This window comes from Podarcis raffonei, chromosome 12 (assembly GCF_027172205.1).
Source record: "Podarcis raffonei isolate rPodRaf1 chromosome 12, rPodRaf1.pri, whole genome shotgun sequence".
NCBI classification, from domain to species: domain Eukaryota; kingdom Metazoa; phylum Chordata; class Lepidosauria; order Squamata; family Lacertidae; genus Podarcis; species Podarcis raffonei.
In genome coordinates this window covers 35,639,654-35,654,871 of record NC_070613.1, presented here as the reverse complement: position 1 = coordinate 35,654,871, position 15,218 = coordinate 35,639,654, and the positions used below count along the sequence as shown (strand labels likewise).

General features: G+C 40.9%; 1 protein-coding gene across 10 annotated transcripts in view; it reads left to right on the top strand.

Moving 5' to 3' along the window:
- OSBPL3 (oxysterol binding protein like 3) overlaps window positions 1-15,218 on the top strand; it is a 94,391-nt gene that overhangs the window by 37,439 nt on the left and 41,734 nt on the right. For 8 of the 10 annotated variants that reach the window (XM_053410613.1, XM_053410610.1, XM_053410618.1 and 5 more), the window contains exons 3-5: window positions 12,371-12,487; window positions 12,646-12,699; window positions 12,903-13,016. In XM_053410613.1, coding sequence (XP_053266588.1) covers window positions 12,371-12,487; window positions 12,646-12,699; window positions 12,903-13,016 — 285 coding nt within the window. Of the gene's footprint in view, window positions 1-9,270; window positions 9,292-9,835; window positions 10,006-12,370; window positions 12,488-12,645; window positions 12,700-12,902; window positions 13,017-15,218 lie in introns of those variants that run through there. The other 2 variants (XM_053410617.1, XM_053410616.1) reach the window with 2 other exon arrangements.

Genomic DNA, 15,218 nt, shown 5'->3' with positions numbered 1-15,218 from the left:
CCCTTTCCAGGGGTTGGGCGCAAGCGTATACCTCTGCGGTTAGGGTTGCCAGGGCAACCAGGATGTGGGATCTATCCTTGGCTGAAGCCCAATCTGTCTGCGGTTGGATTTGGTCACTTTATTAACCACCTTCCTATGTTGTCTGCATGAAGGGGGGCACCACGTGATTATTGGGGAGTTGGGGTGCACTCCTGGTCCCCATGCTGCCTGTCTGTGCTGGAGACATCCATATTTTAGTGTGGCTGTCTGTAATGAAGAAGCCCATGCACAAGTAGCCATTGAAGCTGGCCCATTGAGATAAATGGGGCACTGCCTTGCCAACCTCAACCAGCCTACACCTGCCTGCCTTCTTACTTGCATCCTGTCACAGGGTGTCTCTTCCTGTTGTTGGCTTTGGCTCCCCCTACTGTTGGTCTTCCTGCCGTCTGCCCTATCAGTCCCAATTGAGGACCAACCACCACTGCGATCATCTGTTTCTGCATAGGTGTCATGTACTGAGTTGAATAGGATCCAAATGCAGCAGTCTGATTGGTCCTAGAACAATAGGATTCAGAATGCAGCAGTCTGATTGGTCCTAGAACAATGCAGCAGTATGATTGGTCCGCAGGAGCCACCCAATCCAGCTCCAGATGGAAGTGAATCCACAACCTGATTGGCCTACAGGAGAATCCCGGAATTAGCCAATCACATGCAGCCAATTGTGTAAATAATGTATATAAAGCAGATATTTTGGGGGAACTTCCATTCCTCCTCACCACTATGAGCTGGATAAAGAGCATGAAATCCACTCTCGACTCCGAGTATATTTCAGTAGGCTTCCAACACAATCAGGAAAAGAATAGCTGAGAGCCACTATCTTTGAACTCCAGGACAAAGCATACCTTTTTGGTAACTTTTCCAAACTGGCTTTCCAACTTGCTTAGTTTTATTGGACAAAGTGCAGAACATGTGTAGCAAATCTTCAGCCGGCGGTGGATACCCCCAAACAAGCCTGGAGTGTTCATGAATTAAGTTTCAAGCATAGAAGTGTGGTGTTAAATAAAGCTATATGAAACTATTGATTGTCACTTTAGTTTTGGCACAGCGCGGTCTCTCAACATAAGTTGGGTGCTGAGCATTGTTTGCAGTACATGGCGGAGGTAACCAGAACAAACCAGCCATGCCTACTCTTTTTTAAAAAAGCACGCTCATTTATTTCAGGGAATGGGAAGGCTGTGCTCAACGCCCATCTGTCCCAGAACAAAGAACCTCTGAAATGTCCCCATGCCACATCCCTACTAATGCTATGGTAGATTTGTTGGTTGCAGAGAGGTTTCTCACATCTCTTTCCAGTTCAGTCCTTTAAAATGTGTTGTTTGGTGGGGTTTGTTGTATTGTCTTTGTTCTTATTTTTAGCATGTATCTTGTTTTTTTTTAATATTGTAATTTTATGCTGTGAGCCGCCCTGAGATCTACGGGTATAGGGAGGCACAAAAAATTAATTAATTAATTAATGTTAATTAACAAAAGTAAGCATATTCCTTGGTCACAAGAGGAAAATAAGAAGACGGGTGTATGATGCATGCTTTCACAAGACAACAAAAGAGAAGCTACAAACTACTAATGCGATACGATATGATAACACGATACGATAATCTTTATTGTCATTGTCCCATACAGAACAATGAAATTGAAAAAATCTACATCAGACATTCAAAAACCAACAAGCCTGCTATCCCAGCCTGATTAGTCCCCTAAAAACTCTGATACCCCATAATTACATACAATATACTCCCATAGAGACTACCTTACACTGCGTTTAAAACCAAAATCGCATTTGAATGGAAACTCTTTCTCAGGCGGCTAGGCCTAGACTTTATAACCCTGTACCTTCTTCCAGAAGGCAGAAGCTGAAAGAGATCATTTCCGGGGTGCGCACTATCCATGCGATGAGGTTCATGGAGCTTTTACGTCCCTTGAGAGTGCAAAATAATAGGGAATGGGCACAAAACATTTATGTGTGGATACCAAGTTCTACAAAGAATTCGGGGGCAATTTTTACTTGCTTTTTTTAAAAAAAATGTGTGTATGTCTTCTTGTTTTTAAAAGAATTGCAATCTGGCAGAATGGCAATTTTTCATTTCCTCTAGTTCATTGGTTTTCAACCATTGTGCCGTGGGTAACACTGGCCTCTGTCCCTCTTTCTTTACCTTTCTCTGATGCCCTCTTGCATCTCTGCCTCCCAAAGGCTTGCACAGCTGTTTGTTGCGGTGGCCCTGGCTACAAGCTTCCCAGGCGAATGGTACTTCTGGGGCTGGTTTCCTAGGCCCCTGTGGGGCAGAGTAAGAAGGCACTTCTCTTTGGGGCGGGGGGGAGGGGAGCAGTTCAGAGATCGGGGCGGCAGCTGCGACTGCCCAGAGGACTCTGAAGGAGAGGGGAGAGGAGAGGAGAGAATGCTCCACAAGGGAGGGTGTTCAAAAAAGGGTGAGAGGCTGCCAGCTCTGCAGGCAGGAGGTAACATAACTGGGCTCTTGAGCCCCACAGGGGTGCCGCAGAAAGAATGTAGTTGGTCAAGGTTGAAAACCTCTGCTCTAACTAACCAAACCTTAGCTCTTGGTCCTCTTATGACGTTCCTGCTCTTTTAGCTCGAGGTCATGTTTCTATTGCAATATTTATGAGCAAGCAAGGGATTACAGGTACAGCTGAAGACTTCTTTTAGTTTAGTTTACCACCACCTCCACCCCCGCTTTAGCTCCCATTTTTAGAGGGAAGCCATTGTTTTCAAGCCATCATTTGACGACGCTGTTCTTTTGCTAGCGCATAACTGATGACTTTGGATTGTGGCCACAACCGTGTGAATTGCTAGAAGAATCTTTCATGGGTATGAAATAATAAGTTTCTTTGATGGTGGTTATTTATACCGTTTGGTAGGTGTGAGATAAGGTTTGGGCATATGGAAGAAAAATCTCTTAAAATCACTTCTTTGGATCAGAGGCATCTTTGTTTCGGCCCACATTCAAGATGCCCCACTTCGCTTTGAACCCAAGGCAAAGCTTTGCTCTGGTTTCCCCAAACTTCAGGTGTCTCCCCACTACTATGAGAGTAGCCAGTGTGAGATCAAGCAGGAGCTGCCCCGAAGTCACGAAAGAGGAAAATACAGGCTTCTTGTTGTTTGTCATCTTAGTCGTGTTCGACTCTCTGTGACCCCATGAACCAGAGCATGCCTTGGAGAAACTCACTTTCTTCTCAAAGCTGCTCCTTTTTCATGTCCATGGAGTTTTCTTGGCAAAATACTGGAATGGTTTGCCAGTTCCTTCTCCAGGTGGATCACATTTAGTCTAAACTCTCGGCTATGACCTGTCTGTCTTGGGTGGCCCTGCACGGCATAGCTCATAGCTTTTGGGAGTTATTCAAGCCCCTTCGCCACAACAAGGCAGTTATCCATGAAGGGGGAAATACAGGCTAAAAGGTAAAGGTAAAGGGACCCCTGACCATTAGGTCCAGTCGTGACCAACTCTGGGGTTGCGGCGCTCATCTTGCTTTATTGGCCGAGGGAGCTGGCGTTTGTCCACAGACAGCTTCCGGGTCATGTGGCCAGCATGACTAAGCCACTTCTAGCTAACCAGAGCAGCGCACGGAAACACCGTTTACCTTCCCGTCGGAGCAGTACCTATTTATCTACTTGCACTTTGACGTGCTTTCGAACTGCTAGGTTGGCAGGAGCAGGGACCAAGCAACGGGAGCTCACCCTGTTGCGGGGATTCGAACTGCCGACCTTCTGATCAGCAAGTCCTAGGCTCTGTGCTTTAACCCACAGCGCCACCCGCGTCCCAGATACAGGCTACATCCCTGTAAATTGCTGTAGCTGGGGAAAGCTAACTCCCCAGCAAGGATCCTTGGGCAGTGGGGTTCATGTTGTGTGTTGCGCTTCCCTACAATCATTTGTTTAGGTGCAACCGTTTTCCCCCTCTTCATCGCATGCCTCCATGTATGTCTTCCTATATTGGGGTTTTGATAGCTGCCCAATATCCTAAGTTCTGAAATTGATTCAAAGCTTTGGGCATGGCCCACTTTGCTTCTGATTGCTTCAGATACAACCTGCTTCACTTCAGCAGAAGTCCAAATGCCTGCAACATGACCCTCTTCAGTACAGTATTTGGCTTTATCCAAAACAGATGCACCCCCCTACTATAGAAGGTGAATTACCGAGTTTGTTTCTTGTCACTGAAAACAAGCAAGCAAGCATTTTATTTGTATGCCGCCTTTGCGAAGTTAAAACCACGCTCAAGGCGGCTTACAACGTATTACAAAATACGTAATTAGACGTAAACAATAAATGCAAACATCAAAAAGTGCACAACCAAATTGAACCATTTCCACTTAAGTCATAAGATCTAAAATAAAGAGACAAAAAAATTAATATAAATAATGGCAACAATAGCCCAATGGCCTGTTAAGGAGCCTCAGCTTTTGTAGTTGGAGTCAGTTCCTCCCTGGTCAGGTGGGAAAAGGCCTGCAAGGCAGGGAGCAGGTCTTCCAGGACTCACAGCCAAGACGGTCTCTGGCCTCATCTTTTGTAACTGGAGTATCTCTCGATCTGCTTTAGATTTTCTATAGAACTTGAACGCTGTCTGGACTGTAAATATGAAACCCAGGGGATTTGCATCTGGTTACGCTGGGATTTATTTCAGCTTAACTTGCAGACGTCTTTAGCTTTATTGTGTTATATGTTTTGTCTGGGGAGAATTCTTACCTTGCAACATTCAAGGATTGTGGCTGTCTGCTGATGTTTTTATATTCCAGAAATGTGCTAGATGTGAATTGGAGGAATTACTGTTGGCAGGATACTGGAAGGGAGCAAGACCCTGCTCAAATTATTACTGTTTGGGTCTTCATTTATTACCTCCCCCACCCCCCTTCCACCTTGGCTACTCATAAAACCAACTCTGGCTGCTGCCCCCATCATGGTGACTAAATTCTTTGTATCACTTGGAAGACTGATGGTGGATTCCATTTCTTTATTGTAGTTCACTGTAACAGTAGCTACTAATGCAAGGCAATATTTGCTATCGCCACTGTATTCTGAATTTAAGAGTCAGTGACTTTGCTAAGCTGCAGAATGAAAAGTAGCAAATCAGTCCTGTGCCCTTTTCTTCAAAACTAAATCCCAGTGAGTTCAATGGGGTTACTTCCAAGTAAGTGTTCTTAAAGGCATAGATGCTTAAGAGTGTATACTGATGACAAAAAAGAACAATATTGAGAATATTTGGGCCATGTGTAGTACCAGAGAGAAAGCATAAAAATGGCTCTGGTGGGAGTAAAAAAGAAAATTTAAATTTAAAACCATTTGTGCCAATTTTATGAACCGTAACAAATGTTGGTGCTGCTGATGTAAAACCCTGTCTTCCCCCGCAAAGATGCTTTCTATTTTTGGCGCTTGCAAATATTCACTACAACAGACTGTGTTTTATTCTAGACAGAAGTCTGGCGCTGTCATCTGGTACGTTCGAGGAGCTATAAGAACAAATTTCAGTCTGATAGTTATTCTGGTTCATTGCTTCCTTCTTTCGATATGGCTTCTACACAATATGCATACTGTGCATTGGAAAATGGGTGGCTTCTAGCTTTTTGCATTTAATATCATTTTAGCATCCAGGGCTTTTAGAAATGGGTTATAATTGTCTTACTAGATCACTCCAGCAATCCATCTTGTCTAGTATTCTGTCTCTATGGCTAAATGCCGACATAAGCTAACACACAGGACATGATGGAGATATGGGGAATGGGCTGGCTCCCAGGATCCTTCAGTACATGAACGTTCCACCTTAATTATAATGACTAATGAGCATTGATAGATGTGTTAACCATTAATTTGTACATTCCTTTTAAAAGCCATATGAGTTTCTGGCCATCATCTTTTTGGGCCATCAGCTCGTCTCATGGCAGGAAATGATTTCAACACTTTCCTTATAACAACAATACAATTTGGTCATTCTGGTCCAGCATTGGACTGACTGGGTGCTTCAATTATAGAATGATTCATATGGTATCTGCTCTGTCTCCTAATACATCAAATATGCATGGTGAAGGGAGCAGAAGGCCGGTGGTGACCCTGGTGTTTCAAAGAAGAGGCTATGGTATTTGAAAGAAGAAAGGCTGGAGCAATGTTTACTTTCCTCCGGGCTTCAGCCTGACGTTTCCAGAGGCTGTATAACGTTGGGCTGTGATTAGATATGTTTCTGGAATGTGAACTGGCCACAAATTGCATATTGCAAGATGAGAATTTTCCCGGCAGAAATGACATGAACTGAAATCCTCATCGTGAAGTGCTAGTATCTATTTCATGAACCTTACTTGTTGTCCTAGAATCCCACATGCTGCTAAATGAATATTTTTAATGACAGGGTTTTGATTTTCTAATCAGTTCATCTGGGATGTGTGGCACCATTTCCACTATCTTGCATCCAGGAATACCTGCAGATATTCCTACAGTCTTGCTGCCTAGTAGCAGCAATTAGATCCATTGCATTCAGCGTGAGATTAAATCGATTGTATGGGGCACTCAGCTAGTAGATGAACTCAAAATCTGAAGAGGCAATTTATAATGCATCATATTGGCTAATTTTAATGGAGAAATCCATCTAAACAGCGAAGCACTTCTATTCCCACAACAAACAATTTGGTGCAATTGTGCTCTTTTTAGTGTATTCAGTTGTTGTTCAGGCGATCACAGGTTTCGTACACTGGTCCTAGTCTAAATATTATATATTTATGTGGGGGAAATGTTAGGAGACCTCTATTCCCTTCAGCGAGCTGGTTGCCAGAGTCCTCCCAGAAAAGGGATTGATTTTTAAACTCCTCTGGGAATTGTAGCTCTTTGAGAGGAATAGAGGTCTCCCTGCAACTTACATCATCCTTAACAAATTTCTGTTCCCATGATGTTTTGTGGTGGGGGAGCATTGTTTAACACGATATGACACTGATTTAAATGCTTAGTGAGAAAGGGAATCACTGTATATGTGTGTGCAAAATCTTGCACTCAAGGGTAGAACTACCTTGTTAAGGTCATGCATCATTTAGTCAATCTTAAACTGCAGAATTGTAGGTTTCAAAAGAATACTTTCATGCAGAGCAACTCTATCTTTAACCGAAATGGAGCCTAGTTTTGTGACTTACTTTCTTTTTTCTTTTTTGTTAAAGGGCAGATCTACTTTTATAATAGTCCTCTGCTGCTCTATATAACGCATGTTTTCAGACACCTAGATATCTTTTGCCTCTGTGATGACTGAAATTTCAGGCTCCAAGTGACAGACGCCATACCTTTTGTCGGCTGAGAATTGGTAATCTGCCCCCTCAGTCCCATTTTAATTAGGTATTGTCAGTTTTAATGAAAAGGCTCATTGGCAGGAAATCTGATGAAATATGAACCTTCAAGCATCCACAAAGACTCTAGAGTTGTAGTCTTTTTTCCCTTTTTCCCTCCTTCCACAGCAAAATAGTGGATGGGGAAGCCAAAACGTCCCTCTTTGAACTATAGCCATTTATTCCTGAGGGCCTCGTCCCACACGTTCATTTTGTTTTCTGGCACAGGTATCTGACAGCCATACCCTCCTGTCCGTTGAAAATGCATGCATTTATATTGCTACTTTCGCCCCCGCACAAAGCCATTCTTTGCAATTTCGCCGAGGAAAGCCCTGATTTTAAGTGTACATGCACCATTCCCTACAGAAGATGTGAGGATCTGTTTTGTGCTCTGGTACCTGCGCCAGACTATAAAAGCGCAAAAATGAGAAAACAGTCTCCCAAGAACATGTTTCGGATGCGAAGCCGTTCTCGCTGTTCTTTGTTTTTAATTTGCTGCTCACAGGCTGTTCTTCTCGTCCAGGCAACCTAGTGAGATTACAGGGGTTTCTCAAAGGCGTTATTAAAAGGATAGACTTACTGGAAAATAAAACCCCAAGGTGGTTGTCACCAATGGAAGCCAAGGCTCAGAAAAAGCTCAATATGGAGGCCAAATGGCCGAAATATTGGGAAATATTGGAACAAGATGGAGACAAATTGAAATTGCAGAGTTTTGAGAAATTAAAAGATAAAGTGCGAGATTGGCTGCATTATTATCAAATAAGAGAGGCCTATAACTTGGATAAAAAAAATTGGCTTCCAGGTGGAAAAATCAAAATTGGAAACAGAACTGTTAGATCCCAAAACTAAGATACTTTCAAGAATGTATAACTTGCTGTTAAAATGGAATACGCAGGATGAAACGGTTAAATCTGCTATGATTAAATGGGCACAAGACATTGGTCATAACATTATGTTTGCTGACTGGGAACAGTTGTGGACCACCGGTATGAAATTTACGGCATGTAATGCCTTGAGAGAGAATATTATGAAAATGATATATAGGTGGTACATGACACCAGTCAAGCTTGCAAAAATATATCATCTGCCCGATAACAAATGTTGGAAATGTAAAGAGAATGAAGGTACATTCTTTCACCTTTGGTGGACGTGCCCAAAGATTAAGGCTTTCTGGGAGATGATCTATAATGAAATGAAAAAGGTATTTAAATATACCTTACTGAAGAAGCCAGAGGCCTTTCTCCTGGGCATAGTCGGCCAATTGGTGCCAAAGAAGGATAGAACGTTCTTTGTGTATGCAACAACAGCAGCAAGAATACTTATTGCAAAGTATTGGAAGACACAAGATCTACCCACCCTGGAAGAGCGGCAGATGAAAGTGATGGACTTTATGGAATTGGCGGAAATGACTGGCAGAATCCGAGACCTGGGAGAAGAGTTGGTGGAAGAAGATTGGAAGAAATTTAAAGATTATTTGCAGAAACATTGTAAAATTAATGAATGTTAAAATGATGTTGGATTGGAAATAAATGGTATTAGCAACAAAGTTAATAAGAATATGCAAAAATGAATTGATAATGGATGAAAATATAGAGTTATAAAATGTTAAGATATAGAGTTAAGATAAATGAAAGAGGGTAAGAATTTGCTGATTTGATTATTTAAATGGGAATACAAGAAGGGGAGGTGTGAGGAGGTCAAAGAAACAAGCAAATGAGTTCTAAGTTATGAAAAATGGAATTGTTTTTAATTTTTCTTATTTTTTCTTTGCTTTTGTATGTTGTATCTTTATTTTTCTTTTTTCTTTTATTATGTGTTCTTGTATTTATGTTTTTGTAAAACTTCAATAAATATTTCATAAAAAAAATAAAAAATAAAAATAAAAGGTTAGACTTCAGACGGTGGAACACATGTTGCTCAAAATGTTGAGGTCTTCCTGGCTTTTAAAAGGTTTGTGTCCCTCATGCATGGCAGATCCTGGAATGGAAATGTTTCCTATTCCCCTTTAACCCATCCTAGGAAGCTCCCTTCCGGGCGGCCCATCTGCCTCTGAAATATACTTGGAGTCGAAAGTAGATTTCATGCTCTTTATTCAGCTCATAGTGGTGAGGAGGAATGGAAGTTCCCCCACAGTATCTGCTTTATATACATTATTTACACAATGGGCTGCACGTGATTGGCTAATTCCGGAATTCTCCTGTAGGCCAATCAGGTTGTGGATTCACTTCCATCTGGAGCTGGATTGGGTGGCTCCTGCAGACCAGTCATACTGCTGCATTGTTCTAAGACCAATCAGACTGCTGCATTCTGAATCCTATTGTTCTAGGACCAATCAGACTGCTGCATTTTGGATCCTATTGTTCTAGGACCAATCAGACTGCTGCATTTTGGATCCTATTCAACTCAGTACATAACAGCCTCTCTCGTGGGGACTGGACCTGCAGGCCTGAGACTCTTTGAGGCTCATGAACTCCAAACAAAGCATTTGTGCCATTTCACTTCGCTTTATCAAATCCTTTGCAAGATTAAATTACAATTTTGAAGAATGCAAGGACAGGTGGCTGAGGGGGATTTGCCTTTGGCCTTGCGGTTTCCAAACCACTTTCAGTGATTTGTCCCTGTTTTCCATGATGAATATGTTCCCTCCTATCTTGTGAAATTAATGTTAGCATTCTTTTGTTACTACTTCTTAATGCGTTTATATACAGTGGTTTGCAGTGTTAAAATACTACAGCAAATAAATAATATTTTAAAAATGGACTGTTTGCCCGGGTTGAGATGGTTTCAAATGACTAATTTTTAACTTGAAGGAGTTATTCCACTGACATTTCCGCAAACTTTGTTGCCAATTTGAAATGTGATCAGTTCAGTAACTCCTATTGCTCATTGCTTTCTCATTTGTTGGGTTTGGTTTGGGCTCTGAATGTTGTCATACGCATTTTCCTGCTGTTTTGCAGCTCTAAAATGTGGAAAAAGCAGTTACTTTTCTGCATGCATATTTCATTTGAGGCAACAGAGCATTTTAGGCTTTGTTGTTAAAATCTCTGTTTCATTATTCAGAAACGGGGGAAGGGAAATGGGTAGTAAATGTTCAAAAATTTACAAGGATCTTCTGGGCACAAAATATCACATATGGTAGGAGCGGATGAGATTACAAGCGGTAGTTTAGTATGGAATATTCACACTACCATGAGAACATACAATGATCATTGTTGTTGTATTGATAAAAACATTAAAAATATTCCTGTGTATTGCTGTATTAATGTACTTCATGATATTTTGTCTGTGTTTGTACATTCATTATGGAAATGAGCCTGGGAGCTTTAGGGACATTGGACCAACTACGTGAGGCAGATCAGAAACTTCTGCTTCTTCTTTTTTGACAAACCACAGTTTACCATTATGAACTTGGAGAATGTCTGGATTTGGACAAACCATAGTTAGTCTTAATCATGGTCCATTAAAACAATTTCCAAACATAAAGAAATGTCAAACCATGGTTTATGAAGCCTGCTCGTTTTAATAGACCACAACTAGATTAGACACAGGGGTTTTTCAGCAGTCATAGAGGTATCATTTCTGTTCTCTCCAGATTTTTTAGCACACTGCAACATGACATTATTATTCATCTAGTGTTCTGGAACAAAGACCACTTTTTTCTTCTGACCTACGATTCTTAATAGTTTCCATTTGTGTACAAGTATTGCCCCAGTTTTTGTGTGGAGGTAAGGTTGGTGAGCATGGTTTGTGAAACATCTGTTTCACTCCACTTCCTTATGATGGTGCAAGCTGTCAGTTTGCGAGCTCAGTTCAGAGGAGAGAGATTGCAGACTGAGATGGTGATAATGATTCAGAGTTTTGCCCATGACAGCAAAAATTAGCTGCGGACAATATTCCTCACAATAGCTAGGTTCACCAGACACAATAGTTCCTCCTCTTATCTGCTACACTATTAGAATTCCAGAACACCGTGAATTAAATACAAAAAAAGAGCCACAAAAGTGATATTTCTTGGACATGTTCTTTACTCGTCCCTTTCTAATAACAGCAACATGTGGCCAAAGGTGCAGACTATCAGCTACAAATTCACTCTTAAAAACATTGGACCAAACAGCGACTAGACAAGGCATAGGCAAACTTGGCCCTTCGGATGTTTTGGGATTAGAACTCCCATGATCCCTAGCTAACAGGATCAGTGGGCAGGGGTGATGTGAATTGTAGTCCCAAAACATCTGGAGGGCCGAGTTTGCCTATTCCTGAACTAGACCACCACAAAGGATAAGTGCAGAAAGGCCCATAAAGTCTCACATTTCACTGAACTGTGCAGAAGTGAAAACAGAAGCAAAAACTTCCAGACTTGCCCTAATGGTTGTGCCAAAGGAGTAAAAGGATGCCCTATTCCAAGGCTTAAAATTGCTCCCATAACCATTCAATATAGTTTATTGTTTCATCTGACTGCAGCTGTTGCATATTAAAAAGTGTTTAATTTACTTGGCATGCTGGTAGATGGGAATCGTAGTTCAGAACACCAGGATGGTAAAGACTGCTCCAAACAAATGGATTTATATGCGCCTTTTTGTATTCTGTCCACAATGGCTGTTCAACTCACAGCGCACTTAGCCTGAATTAGCTGCACTCAATCTGGAAACCCAGTGGGGCAGTCATCTTAAACCCAAGTGACCCCAGTCTGCTTGGGTTGGGATTTTTTTTCCCAAAATTTGTTGTATTCGTTTTCCAAATTTATAACAAACAAATAGAAAGAAAACATCAAAAAACAAGCAAACATTTATCCTAACTGTAACTTCCACTTTTGTTAACATTGTTGGGTGACTTCCTTGAGTCCCCCTGGCTGAGTTTCCATATAAATCATTGTAGCAGTTTTCCAAAACTGTTTTCACATAAAATTTACTTGGTTGGGATTTTGGCCTGCTGTTAGCATGTTAAAGTTGCTGCTTTTGTCACTGTCCTCTCATTTGACGAAGGAGAAAAAAAGACACTGTTATATATTCTGGGCCTTGTTTCTGAACAGGACAGCTGGGAAATTGTAGAAGGACTGCGGGGAGCCATGAATTACACGCAGGAACCACCGAAACAGGAAGGCTACCTGCTGAAAAAGAGGAAATGGCCTCTGAAAGGTTGGCACAAGGTGAGGACATCTGTCATTGTTGTTTGTTCCCATTAACATTTAAGTCACTTAGTCTGGTGCCCTTGTTGAAAGGCTGGGTGAAGGAGTATTACAGATCCTCAAGGAACAGTCGCACTGTCTTACGCTGCCTGACTAAAAGAGTTTTCTCTGCATTACAGAGATGCTTCTTTCTGGATAAAGGGATTTTGAAGTATGCAAAGAGCCCAGCTGACGTAAGTACCTCAAAGACACATTGTGCAAATGTTGCGTGAATTAATTTGATGTCTGCTTAGGTTTTTGTGAAAGAAATCAGTGATTGTTTGAAAGGATATCAGTAGGCAGAAAGAGGAGATCCTGAAAGTCGGGGTTTTTTGTGGGGGTTTTTTGCTGTCCTCTCCCTGAATTGAAATAGTTATTTTTCAATGACTCTTGACAGATAGCGCGAGGGAAGCTGCATGGGTGTATAGACGTTGGGCTTTCAGTGATGTCTGTGAAGAAGTCAACAAAATGTATAGATTTGGATACAGAAGAACACATTTATCATTTAAAGGTAATCCTGTTTAAGTAATATCAGAATGTCGTTCTGGTGCTGGAAAAGATTGCATTCAACCTAGAGATCTCCATCTGTTTCCCCAGAATCCTGTTGAATTTGCTATATTTTGCCCTATTTTGCCCAGTTCGCTTAAAATGCAATCTTACTCTCAACTTGGTGCAAGGTCATATCTTACTCTAAGCTTGAACCAAAGGTGTCATATGTGGCTTTGAAAGCAATAGTTTAATTTGAATTCCCACACATGAGAATAAAGTTTGAAGAACAGCATAGTTTTAACTACTTAATATTATTTTGATGCTTAATATACATTTAAAGTACGTAATAGTGCCAAAGATATATTATTAATAGGCTAAAGCTTATTATATGCTTTTTAGTGTGAACGATGGTGATTTTGCATGTTAATATCAAAGGATGTTATATATCAAAGGATATGGGCATAGTGTAGTATGCTGCAGCACGGTGCGTCAGAAAATCAGAGTTATAGAAGACCTGCTTTTAATCTTTGGAGGGGTGATTGGACTGGGTGAACTAGAACCTCTTTTGCCTGTCAGTAATATGTGTGTAGCTAAGGGAAATCACGCTTCTGCAGTTGCCACTGCTGTTTTCCCATGGTGTTCAGTACTCTGCTTTCAAAGATACATATACAGTTTAACCTTATGTTATCAATTTTTAGCTGTAGGGTATTTCTTAAAAGCCTTTTGATCAGAGCAACCCTGGGGGATAGAACCTGAAGCTGGAATTCATATTTAGCGTTGGCTCCAGATTAACCCACAGAAAAGAAATAATGATTTGAAGTGGAGCCGCATCTGAGTCACAAGCCATAGAAGACAAAATTGGCTGATGGGGGGTGCATATAAGAAACTCTGCCTTAAGACAGACATTGATTTGTTTTTGTTTTATGCGTGACTAGAGTGTGATGTATTTAATATGTTTTAAATCGTTATAAACTTATATAATTAAGTTGGACTTGGGATCCAAATTGCTGCCCGGGAACTTCAGACTCGAACTTCGGTTCAAATAATTTGTGTTGATCAGGCATAGAGGCTTTTTGAACCATATCTTTAGAGGACCATTATTTCAAGTCTGGGAAAGAAATAAAAATATATTGGAAAGGAAAACACCCTGGTGGGTTTCGCCAATTGAGGTATTAACTGTAAAGAAAATAAATATGGAAGGGAAGAATGCTACCTATGAAGAGCTAGCGTACAAGACAGACCAAGGGATTAAACTTAGACCATATGAAGAGATAAAAAATCTATTTACAGGGTGGTTGCAATATCACCAAGTAAATGATTTGTTAAAGGATGATAAAAAGAAATTAGGATTTGAAGATAAAAAATCTAAATTTAACGTAGAAGTCATAGATGGTAAGAACAAAACATTGTCAAGGATTTACGATATTCTGCTGGAGTGGTATACATAAGATGAGGAGGTGAAGGAGGCCATGATTAAGTGGGCAATAGACATTGGCTATAATATTGATTTTGAGAGGTGGTTGGAACTATGGAATAAGAATATGAAATTCACGGCGTGTTCGGCACTAAAGGAAAACCTGTGGAAAATGATCTACAGGTGGTACCATACGCCAGTGAAATTAGCAAAGATCTATAAGCTGAAGAACAAAAGTTGTTGGAAATGCAGAGAGGTAGAAGGTGACTTCTACCATATGTGGTGGTCGTGTAGTAAAGTGAGAGGCTTTTGGGAATCGGTCTATAACGAACTGAAAAAAATTCTGAAATATACATTTCCCAAAAAGCCAGAAGCCTTTTTGTTAGGAATGTTGGGTAAAGAAATCAAAAAAGAAGATAAGATCCTGTTCCTATACGCCACGACAGCCGCAAGAATTATGTTAGCACAAAACTGGAAATTGGAGGTAATGCCTAAAATAAGTGATTGGCAGGTTAAAGTGATGAATTATGCTGAGCTCCATAGAATAACAGGAAGATTAAGAGACCAAGATGAACAGAAATTTCATGATAATTGGAATAAGTATTTAAGTTATATGGGAAATAAATTTCAAACGACACTGGCGGGGTTGAAATAACTCTAACAGCAGGAGAAGACTATGTAAAAGAGATAAAGTACGTGACCGCATAACCTATCTGAAACTTACCTAAGGCGTGGAGGGAAGTCCAAGGCTCAGTTGAGTCTAAAATAGTTGTTTATTTTATTTATGATTTGTGGAGTGGAATTAATTTG